General features: G+C 51.5%; 1 protein-coding gene across 1 annotated transcript; it reads right to left on the bottom strand.

The window, feature by feature from the left end:
- Nucleotides 1–703: 703 nt before the first annotated feature.
- Nucleotides 704–23,849, bottom strand: Vsx2 (visual system homeobox 2). Its single transcript, XM_050164507.1, has 5 exons — nucleotides 23,419–23,849; nucleotides 22,094–22,178; nucleotides 18,068–18,191; nucleotides 2,401–2,581; nucleotides 704–1,666 (listed from the first exon to the last, which is right to left on the bottom strand). Exons 1-5 carry the CDS (start codon nucleotides 23,786–23,788, stop codon nucleotides 1,341–1,343), a joined length of 1,086 nt encoding a protein of 361 aa, XP_050020464.1. The 5' UTR covers nucleotides 23,789–23,849; the 3' UTR covers nucleotides 704–1,340.
- Between the last annotated feature and the right edge of the window lie 609 nt (nucleotides 23,850–24,458).

Raw genomic sequence — 24,458 nt, 5'->3', positions numbered from 1 at the left:
GGCCTGCAGCTTCATGTAGGCTTTTCACTGGCCACCTGCCTTGTTTGCCTATGAGCTTCGCTCTGTTTCTTCCTTGTCACACATCCGTGACACATATGTGTAGCTCAGGCCCGCTTTAGGTTTTTAGACCTTTGAGGAATGCCTAGGTCAAGGTAAAGCCAGGTCTGGGGCTTTCAAGCTGCACCGTGTTTTCCCCAAAGCAGGCACGTGTGAGCCGATAGGCTACGACAGAGGTTCTCAACCCATGGGTCGCAAACCCCCACAGGGGTCCATACAGATGTCCTGCATATCAGATATTTACAGCTCATAACAGTAGCAAAATTACAGTTATGAAGTAGCAACGAAACAATGTTATGGTTGGGGGGTCACCACCACCTGAGGAACTGTATTAAAGGGTTGTAGCATTAGGAAGGTTGAGACTACTGGTATCTCAGGGGCTCTAGCGGAAGGAAGCCTTAAACAGCAGGTCAAAGTCTTAGGCAGAAGAGCCAGGATGCTTCAGAAACACAATTGTGCCCTGGGCACAATTCCGCAGCAGTACAGTGAGCCGTGGCATTGGTGAGAAGTTTCCCCTCCCTCAGGGAGCAGGGCCTGTACACCGATACCTATGGTATTGCTACCTCTGCAAAGGAGGAACCTAGGGCAAGCTGGGTATGAGAAAGAGCCAGAGGGTGATCCACAGCGTGGCATGGGATGCGGCGGGGGAGGGGGGGGGGACCAGTCTGAGACTTGCTGTTTAGTCTTGGTTCTAGCCTTTGGTGGGTAGGGTGGAAGATGCAGAGGTTGCGTGGACCAGCGGAGCGGTATATTCACACAGCAGGAGCCAAGGTCCAGGCCTGCTAGAAGGAACCTATGGAGAGGGAGGGACCTGCTGAGTGCTGGGGTGCCCAGGACACCTGAGCCGGTGCAGGTCCAAGTCACAGCTGTGCCAGGCTGTGGGCTCACAGCGACAGGCTTTAGGGGTGGGTGGGTGGAGTCCACAAGCTGTAAAAGCAGACTAGACAGCAGAGAGTAAGGGGTAGGCTTGGAAAACCAAGCGTCACCAAGGGATGGAGTGGTAGGACCTTGACGCTGGGGTGGCAAGAAGGCTCCAGAGGCAGGCTGTTAGGATGAGGAAGAGGAAGTTTTAAAGTCAGGAGTAGGTCCGGGATGTCTCAGCATAGCGAAAAACTACGGCTAGAACTGGCCTGTGCCTAGAGCTGCTGGGGTAATCAAGGGTCTGTGGTGTAGGGAGGAGATAGAAGCCAGGCCTGGCCTCGCCTCGCCTCAGAGAGAATTCCCTGCACCACAGGCCTTGAGAGGAGTAGAGTCTCCGGGTTCCAGAGCCAGCTCTTCTTGACCTAAGCCATGTCCTCCAGCTGTGGTGGGCTGAGCTTCTCTGATGGCCTGTCTTCATCCATGGCTTCCTCCTCTGCTGGCTTCTCAGCGTTCCTGGCCAGGCTGTCCGGCCCTGACACAGTCCCCAGAACCTTGGTGCTGTGCTCCTGAGCTTTGGCTCTGAGGGCCGCAATGCTGTTCTCCCTCAGTTCCTCCTGGGAGATGGCTGCCTGGGCATCTGGAGCCCTGTCCTCCTGCTCCATCTTGTCGAGCTTGGGCAGGGTCTGCCGTTCCACCTCAGGCTTCCTTCCCGACTCAGCTGCTGCCTCCAGCGACTTTTTGTGCATCCCTAAAAAGAATTGTTGGTATTCGGGTTTAGAAAAGCGCCTGGGAAAGCCATCTTGAACTGAAAACAGCAAAGATAGAGAGAGGCCAGAATTAAGGAGGAGCAGAAAGTCTTTCTTCACACACCACAGTCAAGTCCCACAGCTGGACCAGGGTCAGGGGGTGGGAGGGTGGCTGGCGGGAAACCAGGTCTTCAGCGAAGTTCTCTACACCAAACCATGGGCTTGAGCACCAGACCCCCAACCTGTCCTGTTCCTTCAGGGCATCTCCCCTAGCCTTTTGTCACAGGATCCCAGGTCTTAAGACCCCAAGATAAGCTGATGTCTGGATGGCAGTTGATAGAAGGAAGATGGGGAGGTTTGGGGCAAAGAAATTCTTGGACAAAACTAGAGAGGCGGCCAAAGGGACACAGGAGCTCGCTTAACCCACACGGGGAGATAGTTCATCCACTTTAAGCTCACTTTTAGTCACAGAGGCAGGAGGACAAAGCCTAGGGCGAGGGTCACATCCTCCTCACAGGACAAAGGAAGCCAATGACTCCAGAATGGGAGTCCTGACACCCAGGCGGTAGGTACAAAGGATGGCCCCAGAAGATGGGGTGGCCTACTTGGAAGACCTCTCTCCCGTCGGGTCTCTGAGACCCAGGCCTCCCTACACAGTGTTCAGTTCCCTCTCCCTGGCGCCCGCTTGCTCTCCTCGCCACAGGGGCAGGGCCCCAGGGAGGGTGCGGGCTCTTACCCAGTAGCCACGGGGCACAGGAGTCCATGATGCCGTCCTTGGCAGACTTGAGGATGGACTCAGGCAGGGGGATGGAGTGCCGGACCATGGCCCCGTAGAGGCCATACTCAGCCATGACGCTGCTCCTGCCCCAGCACTTTTCTCTCTTCCTCCACTTGGCTCTGCGGTTCTGGAACCAAACCTGGCAGTGCAGAGAAACGGGCAGAGCTGGGCTCTGAGAAACCCTAGGCCTGAGGCCTTCACCGGTTCTTGACCCAGCTCTCCTATTCCACGGAGTCGCGGAGTCTCAGGGAGGATGGCAGGCATCAAGATGAGACAACCGTGGGCAACATGGATCCATTTCTTGTTTTAAATCAAAGCCTGTCTAGGAAGACTGACTAAGGGTGTTTCCAAACGAGGCTCTGCAGGTGGGCAGCAGCCGGTATGGCTCACAGTGTGCAGGTAGAATGCCCACACACGTGCAAGGGACCTTGCAGATGCTCACACTTCAGTGTAGAGGTGTGTCCTGCCTCCTGGTGTTGCAACAGGGTGTTATTATCTATGAAGTTCTGGCTTGACTACCACACAATCAAATTTAAATAAAAATATAAAAGCCTGCTAGACAGTGGTGATGATGCACACCTTTAATCCCAGCACTCCGGAGGCAGAGGCAGGCAGATCTGTAAGAGTTCGAGGCCAGACTGGTCTACAGAATGAGTTCCAGGACAGCCAAGGCTACATACACAGAGAAACCCTGTCTCAACACCCCATGTCCCCCCAAAAGCCTAAAGCCTATCATGTTTTAATTCACTTTACAATTTTGTATTGGGCCACTTTCATAGCTGTCCAACCCACAGGCCATGCCTGTAACAGACCCTCTGGTTTGCAAAATGACAAATTCCAGGAACTGGAGACATGGCTCAGTGGTTAGGAACACTAGCTGTTCTTCCAGAGGACCCAGGTTTGATTCCCAGCACCCACATGAGTTCACAACATCCTGTAACTCCAGTTCCAGGGGTCTGACACACTCTTCTGAGCTGTGAAGGTACCAGGCACACACAAGAAGTGCTTGGAGATACATGGAGACAAAACACACATATGCATTAAATGAAATAAGAATTTTTTGTTTTGTTTTGCTTTTTGTTTTTGTTTGAGACGGGGTTTTTCTGTATAACAGTTCTGGCAGATTTTTTTAAAAAATATTTATTTATTATATATTCTATCTGGCATGTGTGCCTGCAGGCCAGAAGAGGGCACCAGACCTCATTACAGATGGTTGTGAGCCACCATGTGGTTGCTGGGAATTGAACTCAGGACCTTTGGAAGAGCAGGCAATGCTCTTAACCACTGAGCCATCTCTCCAGCCCCCCTCTGGCAGCTTTTTTTTTTTTTTTTAGAACAAATTCCCCGGCCCTGTTACCTGCCACAGTCAGGGAAGAGTGCAAGAGTGTGTCTGTGGAGCCCAGAAGTGTGGGTATACTTGTATACTTGGAGGCATGGCCCTGCTGGTGTCTGGGGGTCTGGCAGCAGGTGGTAGGCTTCTTGGGTACTGATCTGCCACGTTTTCCTGACTTCTCCCATCTGTGCCACCATCGCCTGCCACATACTTTGCTGCCCCCATTTCAGACCTAACTTCGAATGGAATTTAGGAAAGGTAGGTGACATTCCTGGGTCAGGAAAGGAACGTGACGTGACGTTTCTCATGCCTTAGGGCCGAGAAGATAGGGATCTAGCAGAGGACTTGGTAGGTAACATCCCAGAGACTGAATATCTGACCCAGAGTTGATTGGTATGGGCTGAATAGGTATAACACTGGGGTCCCTTGGGGGTGTCTACAACTGCAGCTTCATCATCACCATCTGCAGGGCTGGGGATGGAACCCAGGGCTTGCCCATGCTAGGCAAGCATTCTATCACTGAGCTACATCCCCCATTCCACTGCAGCTTCCTTCCAGGGGGAGATCTAGGAATCCAGCCCTATTCAGAGGATGAGGATGTTTCTCATCTCCCCCAAGTAACCTTCCTGAGACCAGCTGCCGACAGAGCCCAGAGTTTCCCCAGCCTTGTCTTTGATACTCTTTGGGAAACCGGTGGGCCTGGAAGCCCCAGGGCGCTTCTGGTCCCATCTTGATCGCAGGGTAGGAAACTAGGAACAGAAAACCAGTTTCCTGGGGGCTTTCCATCTACTCGCCTCTGGCGCCCCCGCCCTTCCCTGTGGGCCCCTCCCCCGCCCTGGGCGGCCAAGGTATCAGCTTTTGATGAAAAATTGCTCCTGCTCTATTCAGGAGGCGGCAAAAGAAGAGTCACCCCCAGGGGCAGCCCTGGGCTGATTGAAAAATAAGTTAATTTCAGTTTGAATCGATGGGCCTCAGGCACTGAAATATCACGGGAAATTAAAGCGGCTTCTCTCCCGGGAGCTACGGCATTGACCCGCACTAATTAATGCTGGGGAGGCAGTGATCGCCTCACCGTGAGCTGCTCCCCTTCCCCGGGGGACCCCAAACACTTCTCATTTAACTAATTAGACGGGGAAAATTGGGTGTTAATTTGTTTAGGATTTTTCCCCCTCTTCCTCCCCGGCAGCTCCCTCCCCGGCCCCCGCCCGGTGCGGGGGCGCGGAAATGAATGCGGGGCTCGCCGGCAGATGGCTGCCCCGGTCACTCTGCAATCTTCTCCGACTTGATTGCTTGATTAGGTCGTTAGCACATTAAAAAAAAAAATTGCTTGCCGTCTGGCGCTGGCGTGATGAGTGGGACGCGCGGCAGCGCCTGGGTAATTTATCTTTTTATACGGCAAAGAATTTGATTTCAATCTGCAGATATATGGGGCGCCTTTGACACCTGTTTAACTTCCCACCGCTGACAGCTTAACCCTTTGCTGCCTGGGCAGCTGGCAATCAAGGCTCAGAGGCCGGGCTTAGGTGGCCGCACTCACTGGCGCTTCCCGTCATCGCCGCCAGGTGGCGCGGTGAGCGCTGATTATCACTTAGCAGCACAGTCTGGAGTCGGGCCGGCCACACCCAGCAGGGGGCGCTCCCGACGCTGCCTATCCAGTTAGGTACAGGGATTCTCTTGTCCCTGCCTGCGAAAGACCTCAGCTTTCACGTTTGGGGACCTCTTCCTGTGCAATAACCAGGAGCTTCTAAAAACAGGAAAGGGCCGGGTGGTGGTGGCGCACGCCTTTAATCCCAGCACTTGGGAGGCAGAGGCAGGCGGATCTTTGTGAGTTCGAGACCAGCCTGGTCTACAAGAGCTAGTTCCAGGACAGGCTCCAAAACCACAGAGAAACCCTGTCTTGAAAAACCAACCAACCAACCAAACAAACAAACAAATAAATAAATAAATAAATAAAAACAGGAAAGGGCCAGATGCAGTGGTACATGCCTTTAATTCGAGCCCTGGGAAGAAAGAGGGAGGTGGATCTCAGCCATTCTGGTCTACAGAATGAGTTCTAGGCCAGCCATGGCTACATAGTGAGACTGTCTCAAAAATAAATAAAATTTTTTAAAAAAATCAAAATGAGAACATCACTGCCTCAGAAGCTGTGATTCTTCTGTCCTCCCGATGACCAAAAGCTTTAGAAAGCCATCGCTGGACCCCTCCTGGGTGGTGGCACTTGCCGGAGAGACACACTTTTGCCACATGCCTTTAGAATCTGCCACTGCCTTTAGATCTGGGGAGCAAAGACAGAAAACCTCCTCCTGGTACCCCAACGCTTGGGAAACTCAGGGAGAAAGAGTTCATATTCAGTGATAGCTCAGCGTTTAAGAGCACTGGTTGCTCATCCAGAGGCCCTGGGTTCAATTCCCAGCTACCACACGGTGGTCCATAACCACCTTCAGTGAGATCTGCTGCCCTCTTCTGGCCTGCAGGTAAAGCACTGTGTACAGAATAAATAAATCTTAACAACAAGCGATGACTGCAAGTTGACCTTCTTCTGTGGGTCAGAGTCCCGTGCCATGAAGACGGCCTGCGTGTCCTGCCCTGGCCTCACTCTGTGTTTAGGCCCAAGGCTGCCTGCCTGTTCTCCAGGGTGTCTGGCTGCCCTATCTGAGTACGAAGCTTGTCTGGGGCTCCTCTCATCTCCCATTTGTTTGCCCTTGGTCCCTGTCTACAAAATATCCACTTGTTCCAAACTCCCTTCTCGCAACAGAAGCAAACTCTAAAAGGACCAATCTGTATACAAGTATATATAAATGACTCCGTGTCCACCATCCCTCAGGTGAGACAGTGTAGAATAGATAAGGATAGGTTCCACCCATCAAAACTAGGGACGGAAACAAGCCATATGCCTGCAGGCCAGGAGACAGCCGGTTCCGGGAGCACAGTGTTTTGGAAGTCATAGAGGGCATAATTCTTTAAACAGAATCCCTACAGCCAAAGGCTATCTGGGATTTTAGAAACTGTACGTAGCCTGGACTGGAGAGATGGCTAGTAGTTAATCTACAAGCTGAGCTGCTCCTTCCGAGGACCCGAGTTCAGTTCTCAGCATCCACATTAGACATTACAGCTCACAACCTCCTGTAACTCAGGCTGCAGAGGTATCCAGTGCTCTTTTATGGTCTACCTAGGCACCGGCACCCACAGAAACAAAAACGAATCTTTGAAGAAAGTATATGTAGCCAGTCAAGGAAGCATAGATCTGTGACCCCAGCACTTGGGAGGTAGAGGCAGATGGAGGAGGAGTTCAAGTCCAGCCTGGGTCAAATAAGACCTTGTCTCAAAAATCAAGAAGGAAGGAAGGAAATATATACCACACATTGATGTCACTCCTCCCTGAGCACCGCATAACCATATCCACCGGTTTCTGCAACCAAACACACCCACACCCACAGAGAGATACCCATACACTGCACGAGGTCTGCTTTCACCACCAAGTGAGCTTTGTTGCTAAAATCACTACAGACCTCCCAGCGGCAGCACAGTTTGGACTGCAGGATTCTGGAGAAGGCATTGTGGACTGTGCAGATGACAAAGAACTCCTGGCTGCTCTCCATGGAAGGTGTGACCCTTGGATGGTCCAGGGAGTGCTGGGGGAGGGGCAGGGCTATCGGGTGGGAAGAACATTTTAGGTACAGGCTTACAGATACGGTCTGGGCTCATAAGCAGAACCCCTTTCCTGGTTCTCCTCTGGCAAATGAGTCACTACTGTGGAGATCAACTTTTGCCCATGACTCTCTCCCAGGGGAACACGCTGCCAGCTGGTGGCTCAAACCCGGACCCTCAATTATGAGTTCCTGGAATGCCTGGCTCTCTGTGAAGACCAGATGTGGCTCCAATTTATGGAGGAAACCTGGACTGGCCAAAATGATTTTGTTTCAGGGCAGTTGGCATCAAAATGGTAACTGTCTTGGAGGGAAGCGGCTGAGGGATGATGAGCAAGATGTTTTCATAGCTCCCTGTCTCTTGTCTTGATGGGAACAACCAGCAAGTGCTCAGAGCTTAAAAGTCACTACACTTGGGGCTGGAGACATGGCTCAGAGGCTAAGAGCACTGCCTGCTTTTCCAGGGGACCCAGGTTCCATTTTTAGCACCCACATGGTGGCTCACATATAGGCTCCTGCCTATAACTTCAGGAGATCCAGAACCCTCTTCTGTGGGTACCAGGACCACATGTGGTACACAGACATACATGGAAGCAAAACATCCATCAACATAAATTAAATTAATTTAAAATCTTTTTTAAAAAAAATCACCACACTTGATCTTAGCCAAAAGCAATCAGAACTGAAAGGTACTGGGCGATCTTAGATTCTTCAGACAAAAAATGCAATTGGCCTTCCGTGTCCATGTCTGTGGGCTCTACAACTGTGGGCAAATCTGTTTGAAAAAAGAACAAGTACAGATGTGTGTGTGTGTGTGTGTGTGTGTGTGTGTGGTCTATGAGTGTGTGTGCATGTGAAAGCACCCATGTATGTACATGTGAGAGGTCAAGAGGTTGGTGTCATCTGCCTTCCTTGATTGCACTCCACCTTATGTTTTGAGGCAGGGTCTGTCACTGAACCTGGAGCTCACTGACTGATAGACTGGCTGCCCCGTGAACTCTACACAATCCTGTCTCCACCTTGAAAAACTAGGATCACAGATGCATGCCCCACTAGGATCACAGATGCATGCCCCACTAGGATCACAGGTGCATGCACTGCTAGAATCACAGGTGCATGCCCAGCTAGGATCACAGATGCATGCCCCACTAGGATCACAGGTGCATGCCCCACTAGGATCACAGGTGCATGCCCCACTAGGATCACAGGTGCATGCACTGCTAGAATCACAGGTGCATGCCTCGCTAGGATCGCAGGAGCAAGTCCCGCTAAGATCACAGGTGCATGCCCAGCTAGGATCACAGGGGCATGCCTCGCTAGGATCGCAGGAGCAAGCCCCGCTAGGATTGCAGGTGCATGCCCCACACCAGTCTTTCCCCACGGTTCTGGGGATCAGAACTCAGATTTGCTTGCATAGCAACCATTTACCCACTGAGCCATCTCTCTAGTCCTACAGATGCTTTTTGTGTGTGTGCTGTTTTCCCCAAAACAGCATGGTATAAGACCTACTTACATAGGATTTATGTCAATTATATATTATAATTAACATGATTTAAAGCATACATGAGGATTTACATACATTAGGTACAAATTCTATGCTCTCTTTTTGCCATAGTAATCATAGAAGCCACTGACTAACACATGCTGGACAGGGGCTCTGCCACTGAACTGCATCACCATCTCTGTCTCTTTAGATAAGGGAGAAAGGCTAGAACTAACCCCCCCTTGGGTAATGAAGGACACTTGTGCTACATTTTGAGATTATTTGAAGATTAAATGAAAGAAGTGAAAGGGCCTAACGTCAGTGCTCGTCATACAGATGGTGCTCAATTATTGCTAGTTATTGTTACTTCAAAGGAGACCATCTTTTCATACACACAGCCTCTCTTGTGTCATCTGAAGCTCCAAGCAGATCATGCTGAAACTCTAGGTTTCCAATATAGTCCAGGCTCAAACGGCAACAGATCTGCAAACCTGACCTGCCCAGAGCCGGTTCAGATGTGTCCCCATCTCAGTGTGTCCCCATCTCAGTGTGTCCCCATCTCAGTGTATCCCATCTCAGTGTGTCTGTCAACATCTCAGTGTGTCCCCATCTCAGTGTGTCTCCATCTTCGTGTGTCTGCATCTCAATGTGTCTACACTGGGGGTTGATGCTGTCTTTGGACACACATCCACACACCTCCAAGAGTTCCCTGCTTCTCTTCTGGCAAACTTGTGTGTTTATCGGGGCGGGGGATAAAATAGCATGTGGGGGAATGCCTGGCGTGTAGCAAGAATTAGAAGGAACCAACCTGACGCTTGGTGGATTCTGTGCACCACAATGCTATATGACTAAGTCTCTTTTCTAACACCAGCATTAGGGTCACAGAAAGGGGCCTCTCCCTGCCCCTCACCCCGCAGAGTTCATAGAAGCCCCTTTTCTATTTGAGTCTTGGTCCTGAGGAGCCCCCAAGAATCCCTGGAGTTTCCTGATGCTCTACTTTCTAAAACAGATAGCCCCTCTGTCATGGAAATCTGGTCCCTAGGAGGACCAGCGTCCTGCCTTCCAGAGCGCCTGACAAGGGTCCCAAAGTGACACAAATGGCCACCAAGTTTGGAGTCCCCAGCAGAGGCTCACTGGGAGGCTTTGGGAAGGAGCCTGGGTTTCCAGATACAAACGCCCTCAGAGGTGGAGCCCAGCAGCGCTCTGGAAGCCCAGCGTTCAGGTGGTCTCTAGCTATCTGTCAGCAGCTGGAGTGGTCTTCGCTCCAGCTGGCAGAGCTTCCAGGTGACCAGCTCAAGGAAGGACTCCTCACCACACGGATGCCTGTTTTCTGTTTCTGGGCACACAGCAAGCAGACCAGCCAGGCAGGTCTATGACGCCTCCCTCCCGCTTTGTAAGAGACCAGTACCAGCAGCTATGGCTGTGCCCCTTGATCCCTCTTGTTCCTGCTCCTCACATAGGCCCCACCCTGCAGCCCTACCCTAGTACCCCCACAGGACAACACGCCCAGGGCTCCTTCCTAGATCACCCCCCCCCATTTTGCAGGACAGATGCTGTTTGAGTATTTGTCACCTTGTGACCCAGCCTTTGCTTTTTTCTTATTTTGATAAGACTCTGGAAGCTCTGGTTGGCCTTGAACTCCCCCGTGCAGCTGAGGGTAACCTCGAACTCCAGTCCTTCTGTCTCGCACACCAAATGCTGCCATTACAGGCCTGAGCTACCACACCCTGCAAGGTTTGCTTTTATTTGAGACAAGTTCTTGCTATGTAGCCCACGTTGGCTTTAAACAACCCTACTTTGTTTTTGCTTTCTTCGCTTCTTTTTTATTTTTTATTTTCCAAGAGAAGGCTTTCTCTGTGTAACAGTCCTGGCTGTCCTGGTACTTGCTCTGTAAACAAGACTGGCCTCGAACTCACAGAGATCCGCCTGCCTCTGCCTCCTGAGTGTTAGAATCAAAAGCATGCACCACCACTGTCTGGCCCTGCTTTGTTTTTTAAGTTTAATTTTTCTTGTGAGTGTCTGCAGGTATGTATGCAGGTATGTATGCAGGATGTCCCTCAAGGTCAGAAGATGCCAGGAGGTTGGATCCCCTGAAACTAGTGTAACAGGCAGTTATGAGCCACCCTGTGGGTGCTGGAAACTGAATCTGGGTCCTCTGAAAGAGCAGCAAGTGATCTTAACTGCTGAGCCACCTCCCCAGTCCCCTGGTTTGTTTTCACTGCTGTTGTTTGAGATCAGGTGTCATGTCATCCCTGGATGACCTCACTGGTGTAGCCAAGGATGTCCATGGACTTCTGACCATCCTGTCTCTTCCTACTCAGTGCCGGGATTATAGTCACAAACCCGCAGGCCTGTTTTCTGTGATGCTGGGAATTGGACCCAGGCCTGAACCCAGGCAAGCACTCTGTCGACTGAACAGCATTTCTAACCCAAGTCTTTAAACACTGTCTTCTGGTCTCAGCCTCCCAAGTGCCTGCCTTGTAGCCAGGGACCCCCACACCCCGTTGTTTGCCTTCCAGGCTCGTTAGGTGCCTTTATGTCTGGCTTAATGGCCATGTGGTATCCGTTATATTCACCCAGTCTCTTCTCTGATTGGGAGCTGATGAATTTGGGATTATTGCTAACATGATCCTAACATTTCACAGCCACTCAGCATCGTGTGTGTGCGTGTGTGCATGTGTCTCTGTGTGTGTGCGTGTGTGTGTGCATGTGCCTGTGTGTGCGTGTGTGTAAGGAGTTAATTTGTTTTGAGATAAGGCCTTAGGTTAGCTCAAACTAAACTTTAACTCTACTTTATTTTATTTATTTATTTGTTTATATGTTTATTTTGAAGCAGGGTATCTCTAGGTACCCTTGGCTATAGACCAAGATGGCCTTGAACTCAGAGATCTGCTACTCTGCCTTCTGAGTGCTGGGATTAAAAGAGTATGCTGTAATGCCCGACTTTTTTTTTCCCTTTGAAACAGAGTCTCAGTACAAAGCCCTGACTGATCTGAAACTTCCTCTGTAGAACAGGCAAACTTGGAACTCCCAGAGATCCACCTGCCTCTCCTGAGCCCTGGAATTAAGATATGTAGCATGACACCTTGATTTTGAGGGGCTTTTCGAGAGATGCCAGGTAGCCACGGAGGGCCTCTAACTCATGTTGTCATTCTACCTTACAGCAATTTTTCTACTTCAGGCTCCTCAGTGCACCTACCGCTTCCTATGCCCTATGCCCGCCCTATTTCAGCCAACTTCTTCCATCCCATCAAGTTTAGGCTCAAACATAAAACCTGTCATGGTCCCTGGTGCCCACTAGGGGGCAGCTCTTCCCACATTTCTGGGAATCTGCACAGAGCATCTATCCCCCATGACAAGTTACTTCCTCACCTCTGTCACCCCAAACTACATTATCTCCCACTTCTGTTAGCCCACTTACAACCCTACCCTAAGGCTGAGACATGGTGCATACAGACGCAATGACCTGGAAAGGTTTGAAATGCAGACACCAAAGCTCTCCTCCAGACCAATCAAATCTGGATCAGCGGGTATAGGGATGCCACAGGGGTATTCTATAAAGTTATCTGTGAGTGCACAAGGCCCTGAGTTCAATCCCCAGCACTGTAAAAATAATAAACGAGGAAACGGAGGCCTGATTCAGCGTTAAGAGCTTTTGCTTTTCTTATAGAGGATCTGGGTTCAGTTCCCAGCACCCATGTGGTGGCTCCCATTCCAGGGGCTCCAACACCCTTTATGACCTCTGAGGGCACCAGGCATGCACATGGTGCACCGATCTACATGCAGGTAAAATACTTGTATACATAAAACAGATATTAGTAAGCATACTAAACCAGGATCCTACAAACCCTTTCCCACCATGACAGCTACCGTGAACTTCTGGGATAGAACTTTGTGGGCTGGATGAACAATCTCACTGTGTTTCCAAGTCTGGCCGTGACGATGGAACCTAGGCTATGGTGGAACTCTAGTTTCTCCTGGCTTAGCCTCTCAAATGCTGGGATCACAGATGGGCCACCATGCTTAGCTCCAACCATGCCTGTTACAAAGTGGTCTCCAGCCAAGGGAATGTTAGAAGTGTTAGGTGGTAGCTGGGTACGGTGATACACACCTCATATCCCAGCTCTTAGGAGGTAAGGCAAGAAGATTTCCAGTTCCAGGCCAACTTGGGCTACATAGCAAGACCATGTCTAAAAATAAAAATAAATTAAAAAGTTAAAAGCCAGAGTAGAATAATGCTAGCCAGATAACCCATGCTCACCTTTTCCCACACAATAAGTTGCTACCAGCAGTGTGACTATATCCATCCACTTTGCACGGATGCTTTTCTATACTAGGGTACCTTTCTTTCATTAAAAACAATAATAGAGCCGGGCGGTGGTGGCACATGTCTTTAATCCCAGCACTTGGGAGACAGAGGCAGGCGGATCTCTGTGAGTTCGAAGCCAGCCTGGTCTACAGATGGAGTTCCAGGACAGGCTCCAAAGCTACAGAGAAACCCTGTCTCGAAAAAAGAAAGAAGGAAGGAAGGAAGGAAGGAAGGAAGAAAGAAAGAAAGAAAGAAAGAAAGAAAGAAAGGAGGGGGGAAGGAAGGAAGGAAGGAAGGAAGGAAGGAAGGAAGGAAGGAAGGAAGAGCAATAACATAATAACCGGTTAAGAGAACAGAGCCAGACCTGGTGCGGCACTTGCCTATAATCGTAGAACCTGGGAGGTTGAGGCAGGAGGATTGCTGAGGCTGACTGGGTGCCAGTCTAGCTCCAAATTCAGGGAAAGACCCTGTCCAGAGGAAATAAGACATGAAGTGACAGGATGGGACACGTGACCTCCTCTCTGGTCCCCGAGAACACGCCCGAATGCACGCACCACACCCCCATGCATTTATATCACAAGCACACGCAAACACACACACACAAATTGAAAGCAAAAATCAAATTTTAAAGAAGAAAAAAATTATATGTTTTAAAAAAGGGCCAAGGAGGCTGGAAAGATGGCTCAGTGGCTAAGAGCACCAGCTGCTCCTGCAAAGGACCCGGGTTCAATCCCCAGCACCCACATGGTGCCCCACAACCATCTGAAACTCCAGTTCCAGGGGCTCCAGCACCCTCTCATGGCCTCCACAGAAACTGTGCACACAGTTAAACACATAAAAAAAATTAAAGGCAAATCTAAAAAAAAACCAGTGGCAGGGTGCTTGCCAAACACAGGCACGGGCCTAGGTTCCGCCATTAGCTCCAAAAAGAAAAACCAAACCCCAAACCCTGTGTACATAGCCCTCTCTTGCAATTCTAGTAATGCGTGACCTCAGAGAAAATAAAATTAGTCTGGAAATCCATTTCCTGTTCTCGAGGACCGACATCTTGAAGCAGCTTCCAGAACGTGTACTTTAAATTTGTTTCATAAAGAGAACCGTGCAGTCAACTCTACTGTAGTGATGTAGAATGTTTTCTTTCCCCAGCGTGTACCACATCACTACATTCCCAGCCCGGAGCTGCCCAAGGAAGCCTGGCCCGCTGTCGCTGCCTTTTGTCCTAATTACAGTTGATATACATAGTATCATTTCATCTCATGGGATAGCAGTCAAACTGGGCTCTGAATCCTTGTCTCTTATCAGTCTCTTATCAACTTTACCTTTCAGCCCCTCAGTTTCTTCATCCAGAAAATGGGTATGAAATCAACACCAGACTCATCTGGTGTTGAGTGACAAAACACCACAAGGCATGCCAGGCACTGAACGCCTAGGGCGGTGCCAAGTATTCATCAGAGGCCTCGCTCAGACCACAATGCCGTCAGCTAGGTGAGAGTTTGGGGAAATACTACTATTATTATTTTTACAAACGAGTCGTGTGAGGCTCAGCCTGGGACAGGAGGTCTCAGATATATCGAGGCTTTACTTGGCTTGGATGAGCAAGGGTGAAGCTTCCAAACTGCCTACTTAGGACTGCTGAACTCTAGTTGGCCCATGCTCCCATCCCATCAAGGGCAGGCAGCTCAGAGCTCAGTGGGGCAGGTGATCCTGATAATGCCTCCTGTTCGGGTAGCTCAGGGGGTAGGGCGCTGGGCAAGTACACAAAGAGGGTGTGAGTTCTTTTGTTGTGGTTGCTGTTTCAAAACAGGGTTTCTCTGTGTAGCCCTGGCTGTCTAGAACTCACTCTGTAGACCAGGCTGGCCTTGAACTCACAGAGATCTGCCTGCCTCTGCCTCAGCCTCCTGAGTGAGTCACCACCACCCAGCCAAGGTTGTGAGTTCTACCTCCTGCTACCACCACCACAAAAAAAAAAAAAAAAGCAATCATTGCTCCATTCTACCTGTAAACTCCTGACTCTAAAGACTCCCCGTCTCTTACACACACAGGCATACACGTGCACGCACACACTTGTTTTTTTGTTTTTTGGTTTTTTGGTTTGTTTTGTTTTTTCGAGACAGGGTTTCTCTGTAGCTTTGGAGCCTGTCCTGGAACTCCCTTTGTAGACCAGGCTGGCCTCGAACTCATAGAGATCCTCCTGCCTCTGCCTGCCTCCCAAGTGCTGGGATTAAAGGCGTGCGCCACCACCGCCTGGCTGCACGCACATACTTGCACACGCACATCGCCCCCTGCTGCCCAGTGTTGGAGCAGGCAAGGGACGGTGGTAGTCATCCACCATCCGCACTGTCCGTTAGTTCCGCAGTCAACGTACCCAGACTTCAAACCACCTTTGTTCTCCCAAATGTGGGTTCAGTGCCCTCAGACACAAGAAGCCCACGGCAGAGGATGGGTTTTCAGACCACGTTCGGCCACATTCTAGTTACCTCCACTTTCTAGCTACTGAGCGCAGGAAGCTGCCAACCTCCCTTTCCCTAGTTCTAAAGGAGGGCTATTGGTCTCTACCCTGACCCCTGTCACCGAGATTTAATGAGAGCAGAGCCGAGTCTGAGCGAGCGTGGACACGTGCCCCTCACTGCTCTGAACTCCGTCACGGAGTTCAAGGGGCGGGGTCCACTCTCGTGCAGCGAGTTGCGTCTGCACAAGGGGCGGGGTCTGTTCGCTCTAATCCGGTGAGTTCAAGGAGGCTCCGGGAGGCGATACCTGGTTGTGAACCCAGGAGCCTGGTTCTGGGATCAGTGGCACCACCCCCCGAAGTCATCCTGCATTGCCTGTATACACCCTTGGCACATGAAAACTTCTCTGAGATACCTGGAATTGTTACCAGTACACATCAAGACATTTCCTAAGCCGCATGGTTAAATTGCTGGGGGCAAAACCACTTAATCGCTCATAAATTCCTGCAGGGGGCAGCACTTAGCTATGTGGTGCCCAGGAGACTGGCAAGACTCTGACCTATCTCTGCTATATCCGCCCATCCATAGTTGACAGTCCCAGTCCCAAAGCAATGCATGCCCTCTCCTCCCTGTGCTGGTTATGGTGACTTCAAACCTCTCCCTATAGACAACCTCCAGGTGACTTAGTAAAGCTAACCTGGGCCTGTTGAGAGCGTGTGTAGCGCAGTTACAGGGAGGTCCTGGCTTCCAACAGACCTGCCCACCACACCACAGCCAATCAGAGACTAGATAGCACACTAGAGAGACAGAGGCTCCTTCTTACTAACGAGCTGGGCACACACGGGCCTGTCAACAACGGCCTCGGCCTCGAAGCCGCTTGTAATGGCCAACTTGACGCTAATGAAGGGTGGGTGGAGATGACCGGATAAACCAGGTTTACAGGGCACCCCCAGCCCCATGCACGTGTGTGCACACACAAACAGTTCAGAGTCAACACCCAGGACTCCCCCACTAAAACTCAGCTGGGTGAGAACAGTCCCAGCTCTCCGCCATAAGCATAAGCTGCCTATGAATAATTGAGTTTATTGTTAGTGTCGATGTTTAAAGCCTGGAGCTGAAATTCTGAACGGATGTCTCGTGAAAAGAAATCTCTTTTGGAAAAGCAGCTCCTGGCCTCATTCCCATTCCCTGGTGCTCTAGTTGAAGAATCCGAACAACCCATAACCTTTGCTTCCATCTCTAGAACGCGCCTGGGCCACCCGCTGGCAGAAAGAACCTCCGGTGGAGACGGAGAGGAAGATGCTGGGCAGGCAACAGCGGCAGGAAGTCAGAACCTGATCTCCACCCCGCCAATATCCCCTCACCAGGGCCAGTTCTGGAGCTGCAGGAATCCACCCTCCTCGCCTTCCTGGAGCAGTTTGCACTTGAGGCTAAGATCTAATTGGAAGCAGCTCTTCCCACTCAGTTCTCCGGCCTCATGATGTTCCTGTATCCTGGGGTTTCTGGGTTGGGGAAGATGCTGTGCCTGGGAGCCCCCCTCCACCCCTACCACAGGAGGGCGCACCAACCCAGAAAAGTGGCTGGTTACACCGACCACACAACCACTCAGGAGAGGAGGAGGGGCTTGGCGAGTCCCACTAGAGGGCATGGGTACCCCAGTCACTTTCTGGGTCAGTCCAGGAAGAAGTATTGAGCAGGAGGTGTGGGCAGGGTCAAGGGCTGCCTGGTCCTGGTCATGAGTAGAGCACTGAGCTGCAGCTGGGTACAGTGACCAGGGATAAGAAGAGAGGGGGCAAGGCTTCTTCATAGGGAGGAGTGAGGAGGAGACGCTGACTAGGGTTAGAGGCAAAAGCCAGCTTCCTCTTCTCAGCCACCATGACCACCTGGCCCTCACTCTGGTCTTAAAACAGCCATGTGCTATGGCAGGCTTGCTCGGGACACTTCCCCACCCCCACCCCAATCAGCTTTGTCTCTTATCACCAGGCCTCCTCATGGTTCTACCACAACGTACTCTCAGGAAGTCTGCCATCTGCATTTTGTTCGTTTTGGTTTGGGGTTTGATTTGGTTTTTTTGCGGTGACTGGGAATAGAACTTGAGTCCTCCCTCATGCTAGGCAAAGCACGGCTCCACTGAACTATCCCCATCCCTAGCCCAGGAAGCCTACTGTTTGGGAGAGCAGGTGGGACGTATCGAGTATCTACCAAGACTCTCGTCTACCTGGTGTCCACTTACATGGTAGGTATTCAGCAAGTTCCTGTCAGCTTAATAGACTTAGATAAACTATTTTTTACTGATCACTGGCAAATGATTTTACCCCAGGGAAGGACATAGATGGTGAGAGGATGGGTACCCGCCTCTGGGGACACAGATGTCTCCAGGCGACTGAAGAGGCTAGCAGCTGGTACCTGTATTCTGTCTTCTGGCAGTTCCGTTTTCATGGCCAGCATCTCCCGGGCATAGACATCGGGGTAGTGGGCTTCATTGAACGCCTTCTCCAGCTCCTCTAGCTGATAGGAAGTAAAGATTGTCCTGCGGGGAGCAAGATCAGAACTCAGAACCCCGGAAACTCAGAAGAGGAGCCTTACCTTGGAGAAAGCAGGCTATCTCTCTCCTGTGCCTCGGTCACAGCCAACTCCTCTCTCCTCTCTCTCTCTCTCTCTCTCTCTCTCTCTCTCTCTCTCTCTCTCTCTTACACACACACACACACACACACATACACAAGGAACACATAGTCACACTTCTTTATCCAGGGAAGAGGGCCCACATTATCCGGGTGGTGGACATTACTTTAGCTTAAGCGACATTTTACTCAGAATCTTTCTGGAAACACGCTGGGAGGAAAGTGTGTTAAGAAGAAAATTGTAGAAGACTGAAAGTCAGTCTTCCAGCCCGGTGGTGGTGGCATATTCCTTTAATCCCAGTACTTGGGAGGCAGAGGCAGGTTGGTCTCCGTGGGTTCAAGGCCAGCCTGGTCTACAAGAGCTAGTTCCAGGACAGGCTTCAAACCTACAGAGAAACCCTGTCTCAAAAAACAAACAAACAACAAAACAAAACAAAACAAAAAAAAATGACAAGAAACTGAGGAAAGCTGCAGTCTCTCACCCCAGGAAAAAGGTACAAAGAACAAGCCTCAGATATCATGGGGTTCACAACCCCCTTTTAGAGTAAACCAGGAACTCCCGAACTACAGATGCAAACTCTTCCCAAGGATTTTACACCCACCGTATTTACCTGGCCTTTATCTTACGCCCTCATCATCAAGTCCACAGTCCAGTTTCTACGAACAGAACTTGTAAAAAGTGGCATGTCCCTTCTTGATCCTCTGAGATTTGGATCCTGGGACCAGCACAGGGTTTATATGTACAGTGTCTCCCTGCTAAGCCCTCCCCTTCCCTAGTGCATAGAAAAGGTGCACCTATAACCCTCATTTCTCGAGTTAATATGGAAAGGTCTCCAGTATCACCAGGGATATTATCAGGGCATATGGGAGAGGAAAGCTGTGCTCCTTACAGAAAATGACTAGTTTGGCTTTAAGTTATTTTGTCTATTTTCTTGATGGCGGTATGTGGAATGCTTATATTCACAGAAAGCTAATTCGTAGTCTAGGTGTGGTGGTAATGCCTTTAATCCTACTACAGAGACAGAAGCAAGCTGGTTTCTGCTAGATAGAGGCCAGTCTGGTGTACACCAGGCTAGCCGGAACTGTCTCAAAACAAAACAAAAAAAAAAAGAAAAAAGCTAACTCTTCAGGATTTTGAAGATCCGCAGCTCTCTGTTTGTCTCTGCTGGAGATCCCTGAGAGATTATCAAACTTAGATGATAACTAAGAAGAAAGCTGACTGTGGATCATTTAGGGTCAGTAAGGGCCTTTCTGTACTTTGAAGAGTCCCATTCAAGAAACAAAATTCAGGCACAGTGGAGACTGCTTGCTCTGTGCTACTGGCTCTGGAGAATGGGGTAGGAAAAACACAGCAAGTTCAAGGCCAGTTTGATCAACACAGTTCAGGCCAGCCAGGACTATGAGAGAGAGAGAGAGAGAGAGAGAGAGAGAGAGAGAGAGAGAGAGAGAGAGAGAGAGAGAGAGAGAGAGGCGCGAGAAGGGAGAAGCAAACCAAAACCAAATCCCCCAACTTTCTCTCATTCCCACCTCAGAACTGGTCATCCTATTGCTGACCGCAAACTCTTCAGCAGGATCCCATCTCCCACCCAGTGACCCTAAACTGTTCCTGGCCGCAGCAGAGCCCAGGATCTTTTGCAAAAGGATCCGCATTTTCCCCAAGAACAAAATCTCAGGTCCTGCTGAAACTGCTTTGTTTCTCCTAAGCCTATCTCCCACCACGGATTCCAGGGGCTCGACAGACGCTCAGGAAAGTGTTTTGTTTTTCTATCCTCTCCCCTGAAATCCATAACCATTCTTCTTCCCAATTATCTGCTACCTTCATGCCCCAGAAATAGACGGAAACCCAGGGTAGCTAGTTCTCTGACTTTGGTGAGCTGTTTTATCTGGCTCCCAACCCACCAATACCCAGAATGGTTCTCTGCTAATAAGGGTGGCAGGTGAAGGAAATGAGAGACTTTAGGTACAGACTTGAGCTCAAAAAACACCTCGCTTGTTTTTAAGTGGGCATCGGAGTGAGATGCCCTAATGCCTTCCCGGCACTTCCCAGCACTCCCAGAATTTGGGGAGTGCTCACTCCAGGGCTCTCAATGCTACCCCCAGGGCAGGTGCAGAGTGCCCCTACCACATTGATCTTGTCCCGGCAGGAAAAGATTCCTTTAGGACCTGTCGGACACAGATGCATAGGTAATGTTTCAATTAATAGATGTTGGATTTTTTTTTAAAGACCAGTGACTGGACTAATTAAAAAAAATTCTGTTTAAAATAAACTGGTCTGGCAAGCTGGCTAAACATTAAGGTAAAGGCACTTGCAGGGCAGCAAGTCTTAGAAGATTCCCTGGAATCCACGAAGTTATCCACTCCACACAGTTATCTCGGACCATGAGGTCCGTTTCCAGAATGTCCCTCACCCTCACCCACACACCCCAGCTATCACATGCACAGGATAGTATCGAACAGGAATGAGAGAAGAATAAAACAAACTGAGCTAAAGCCAGCAGCTGCCTGCAAGAGAGAGAGACCCGAACTGAAGTTCACGTTCCCTTAAGCCACAATCTGTTCTGAGGTCAGGAGAGAGAGTCAGTAATGACCTTTGAGGCTGGGGGAAGCCAGGGAAATTCAAGCCACGGAGAAGCTGGGGTGGGGGTGGGAGAGCGAAAATGTAGAGACTAAGACCAAATTCGGGAGAGAAGAGGCTGCGAAGGGACCACAAACCAGAGAACTGTCCCTGTGGCCTCCCCGACTTCGGTCAGGACAGAAAGAAAAGTGATGATACTGGCCAGCTGGGGAGCGCAGGGACACGACCTGCGAACCGCGCTCCCAGAAACTTAGTCGCTTGTCTCTCTTGCCTTCCTTGGCTTAAAAAATAAAATAAAATAAAAATAAAAAAATCACCTCAAGATTTCCACTAGGAACGAATTAGTGTTGATGCTGACGCTGACGTGAATGAGTCTGCCCCCCTCCCAGGGTGAAGGGAGGGAGCATACTTCTTAGGGCAGAACCATTGAACTTTAATTTTGGACACTCAACGTCTATTTAAAGACATTTTTCACATTAAAAATAAGTGTGTGTGTTTGTTTATTAGTCTGCGCACATGGTCCCCGGAAGGCCAGAAGCATGCACGAATCTCCTAGAGCTGACCAACTCCCCTTGGTTTGTCCACCAGTGTATTCTACCCAACTCCGGTCTCCGCAGGTGGAACCAGACAATCCACTTTCTTCCCCATCTGCCAGACTAGGAAATTGAGGCTCACGGAAGGGTAGCGGTCCGCTCGGTAACATAAAGGAGCAGAGGTCGAAAGCAAAGGTCCGGCAGTGCAGCTGTCCCGGGAGTTTTGTTTTGTTTTGCGGGGGGGGGGGGGGGGGGGGGGCGATTGCAACGGAAACTGAAGAGTTGGCAAGACATGGGGGGTTTAGGAGGAAAGGGGCGCCCAGAGCCGAGGTTGCACGAATCTGGCTCCAGCGGGAGGTGGGAGTTTGTTTATCTGCTCCCCACTGGGTCTGTGACTTTCTGATCAGTGCAGGGGTCTGGAGTCGCCCCGACACCGTTCCAACTCAGGTCTGGCCCCCAACTTGTCTTTCCGTTCTCCAGCACAAGGAGAAAGCCGAAATGGTGCGGCTGCTCCGGCTTACACTCAGTCAACCTCACCGGGTGCCAGGGCCCCAGGACAGGCTCTGGCAAACCACGCAGGTGTCTTTGCCCTGGTGCAGCCGGGGCCCTCACATCTGCCCTCCGCAGGGAACAAAATCTGAGTGACCCGGTCCGGGAGAAGCAAGCTAGAGATGGGAGCAAGAAAGAACCATGCGGCCCTTACCTGTGTCGCCGCTTCTTGCGTTTCTTGGTCTGGTTTAAAGCCGATTTGGACATTTTTCGGTCACTGGAGGAAACATCTTCGGAATCTGAAAAGCGGGCGGAGAGGCAGGCAGCAGAATGGGGAGTGCGCTCCGCAGAGCCGCAAAAAATGGTGAGGACCCCACCTTCCACAGCCTAGGAGAGTGGCGCGGGCCTGTGGTCTCTACTAAGACCTCCTGGGCCTGGGCGACCATTCCCATCCCTAAGCCCGGGCTGACCCTCCCCGGGTCTGTTTCTGAAGCCAGAAATTTTGAACAAATTTCTTTGCAAGAAAGGCCAAGGCCCAGGCTCGGTGACTGGCCCGGTCGTGGGAGAATGAGGTAGGCTCTGAGGTCTCAGGGACCCCGGTTGGTGCTCTGCCCTGCGGCAACAGCCAAGTCCAAGTCCCAGGTCGAAAAGTTGACCCAAGGAATGGGGGCCTGCTGGAGGGGAGATCAGGCTCTGGAAAGGTCTGGAGACTGCGGGTTCGCTGTCCCTTTTGTGGCATCCACGAAATGTTTTTCTGTTCGAGTACGGAGAGCCTGCAAGGAACCACTTTTCGTTGTCCCTTCTACATTTAATACATAATAAACAAAGGCACGAAAAATTTGAATGACTAAGAGCTGGAACACACCGCAGGGAAAGTGGCCCTGAAAGGGCCAAGAGGAGCTCATCCAGGGTCCCTTATCCAGAGAAAAACTGGGATCCAATACAGAGTGCCGCTTCGGTTGGATCTGAGGGATGCACCTTGGCTGCCTTGGTGGCTTTATTTTCCCAGGTGGCAGGGGAAGGACACCGAACCTCAGCTGAACAATACATGGGGTTGGAACGGAGGGGAGGAAAAGGAGACAACTTTGGACACAGGGGCAAGGGCCAGGGCCAGCCCCTCTTTCCTGTCCCGCCAGCCCAAGGAGTAGCATCATGCTTCTGGAGCGTAGGCCCCGGCCACGGGCGGAGCAACAGAGCTGGGGCCCTCCAGCTAAGCTCCCTGGGAGATGATGCGACAAGGACTCGACCACCTGGAGCTCAGCATCCAGAGGGGTCCCAACCCACAGATGCGATCGAGCAGGGCCAGACACTAGTTCACAAGAACTGAGCAAGAACTGGGGTCGGACAAGCTGAATTTGAAAACCCTGAGTTCCAGATCGCTGGCCGGGGCCCCCTGACACCAGGCCTGGGCTGAGATCTGTTGGCCTGCACGAACTTTTCCTCCCGGGGGAGGTCGCGGGCCCGCAGGCAAGAGCCCACAGCGCAGGGCTGCGGCTCTCCCAAGCAGAGTGGCAGGCGAGCAGCCTCGCCCTCACCTACCCGAGCTGGCCGTCTGGCTGGTGTCCAGCGGCCCCGACGCTCTGCCTAGCGGCTGCAAGTGGACGCTCTGCGGATCGGACAGCACTTCCAGGAAGGTGGGCTGTGCGTAGAAGCCGGGAAGTCCCCCGGGCCCCAGCAGCCCCATGCTGCCCACTCCTGCCGGACTGAGCACGGAGCGCGCAGCCAGCAAGTGCCCCGGGGCCAGGCCGTCGAGGGCAGCCCGCGGGTGGGAGCTAGGAGGCTCCTTGTTCAAGCCTAGGATCTCCTGGATGCCGAAACCTGTGCACCTGGCCGGGGCGCCCCCCGAGGTACTCTTGGCCACTGTCTCAGATTTGGGCTTGCTCAGCGCTTCCCCCGCTTTCCCCGTCATCTCCCGGTTCTTTGGAGGGGCTGAGGCCGCGGGTCTTTTGCTCCCCCAACCCCCCCGCCGGGCTCCCCGCTCCGCGAAGTTGGTCCCAGGTGCCCCCTCCGGTGTCTAATGCTCTGGAGCCCCAAGGAGATTCCCTTTTTATCCAACCAGGCGGCTGCCCAAGTGGGGTCAGAGCTGAACAGCCAATCACCGGGGCCAGGAGCGATTAGGAATTCCAAAAAGCTGGCAGCTCCCGCCGCCACCGGCACCTAGGGGCCAGGGCGCTGCAGGCCCAAGAGTGGTGGGCTCTGAAGGGTACCCTTGGGCAGGGATCCCGCGGGGGGCGGGGCGAGGAGAAGCAGATTTGAGGTTGTTCCAGGAGACTCAGTGGATAGGGGCTATGAGTTGTATTACCTCCCTGGGACCAGTCCCAAGGTTAACTGAGACAGAACCCTGGTGGGGGGCGCGCGTTGGGATAGGCTGCAGACTGGGACTAGAGGCTAGGAGACCTCCTCCCTCCCTTAACTCAGCAGCCTCAAATAGACTCAAATACGGGACAAGAAAGGCTGGAGGGCCCTGAACTGTATGGAGGGAACGGGGTACGGGAATTGGATTAAGCCTGTGGAGAGGGAGCTATGTGGCTTGTCTCCCCAGTTCAGAACAGCTGCTCAATAAATACTGGGGTCCCTTA

The sequence above is a fragment of the Alexandromys fortis genome, unplaced genomic scaffold (assembly GCF_014885135.2).
Source record: "Alexandromys fortis isolate MF-2015 unplaced genomic scaffold, M_Fortis_MF-2015_v1.1 scaffold_159, whole genome shotgun sequence".
NCBI classification, from domain to species: domain Eukaryota; kingdom Metazoa; phylum Chordata; class Mammalia; order Rodentia; family Cricetidae; genus Alexandromys; species Alexandromys fortis.
This window is presented reverse-complemented; position numbering and strand designations above follow the sequence as displayed.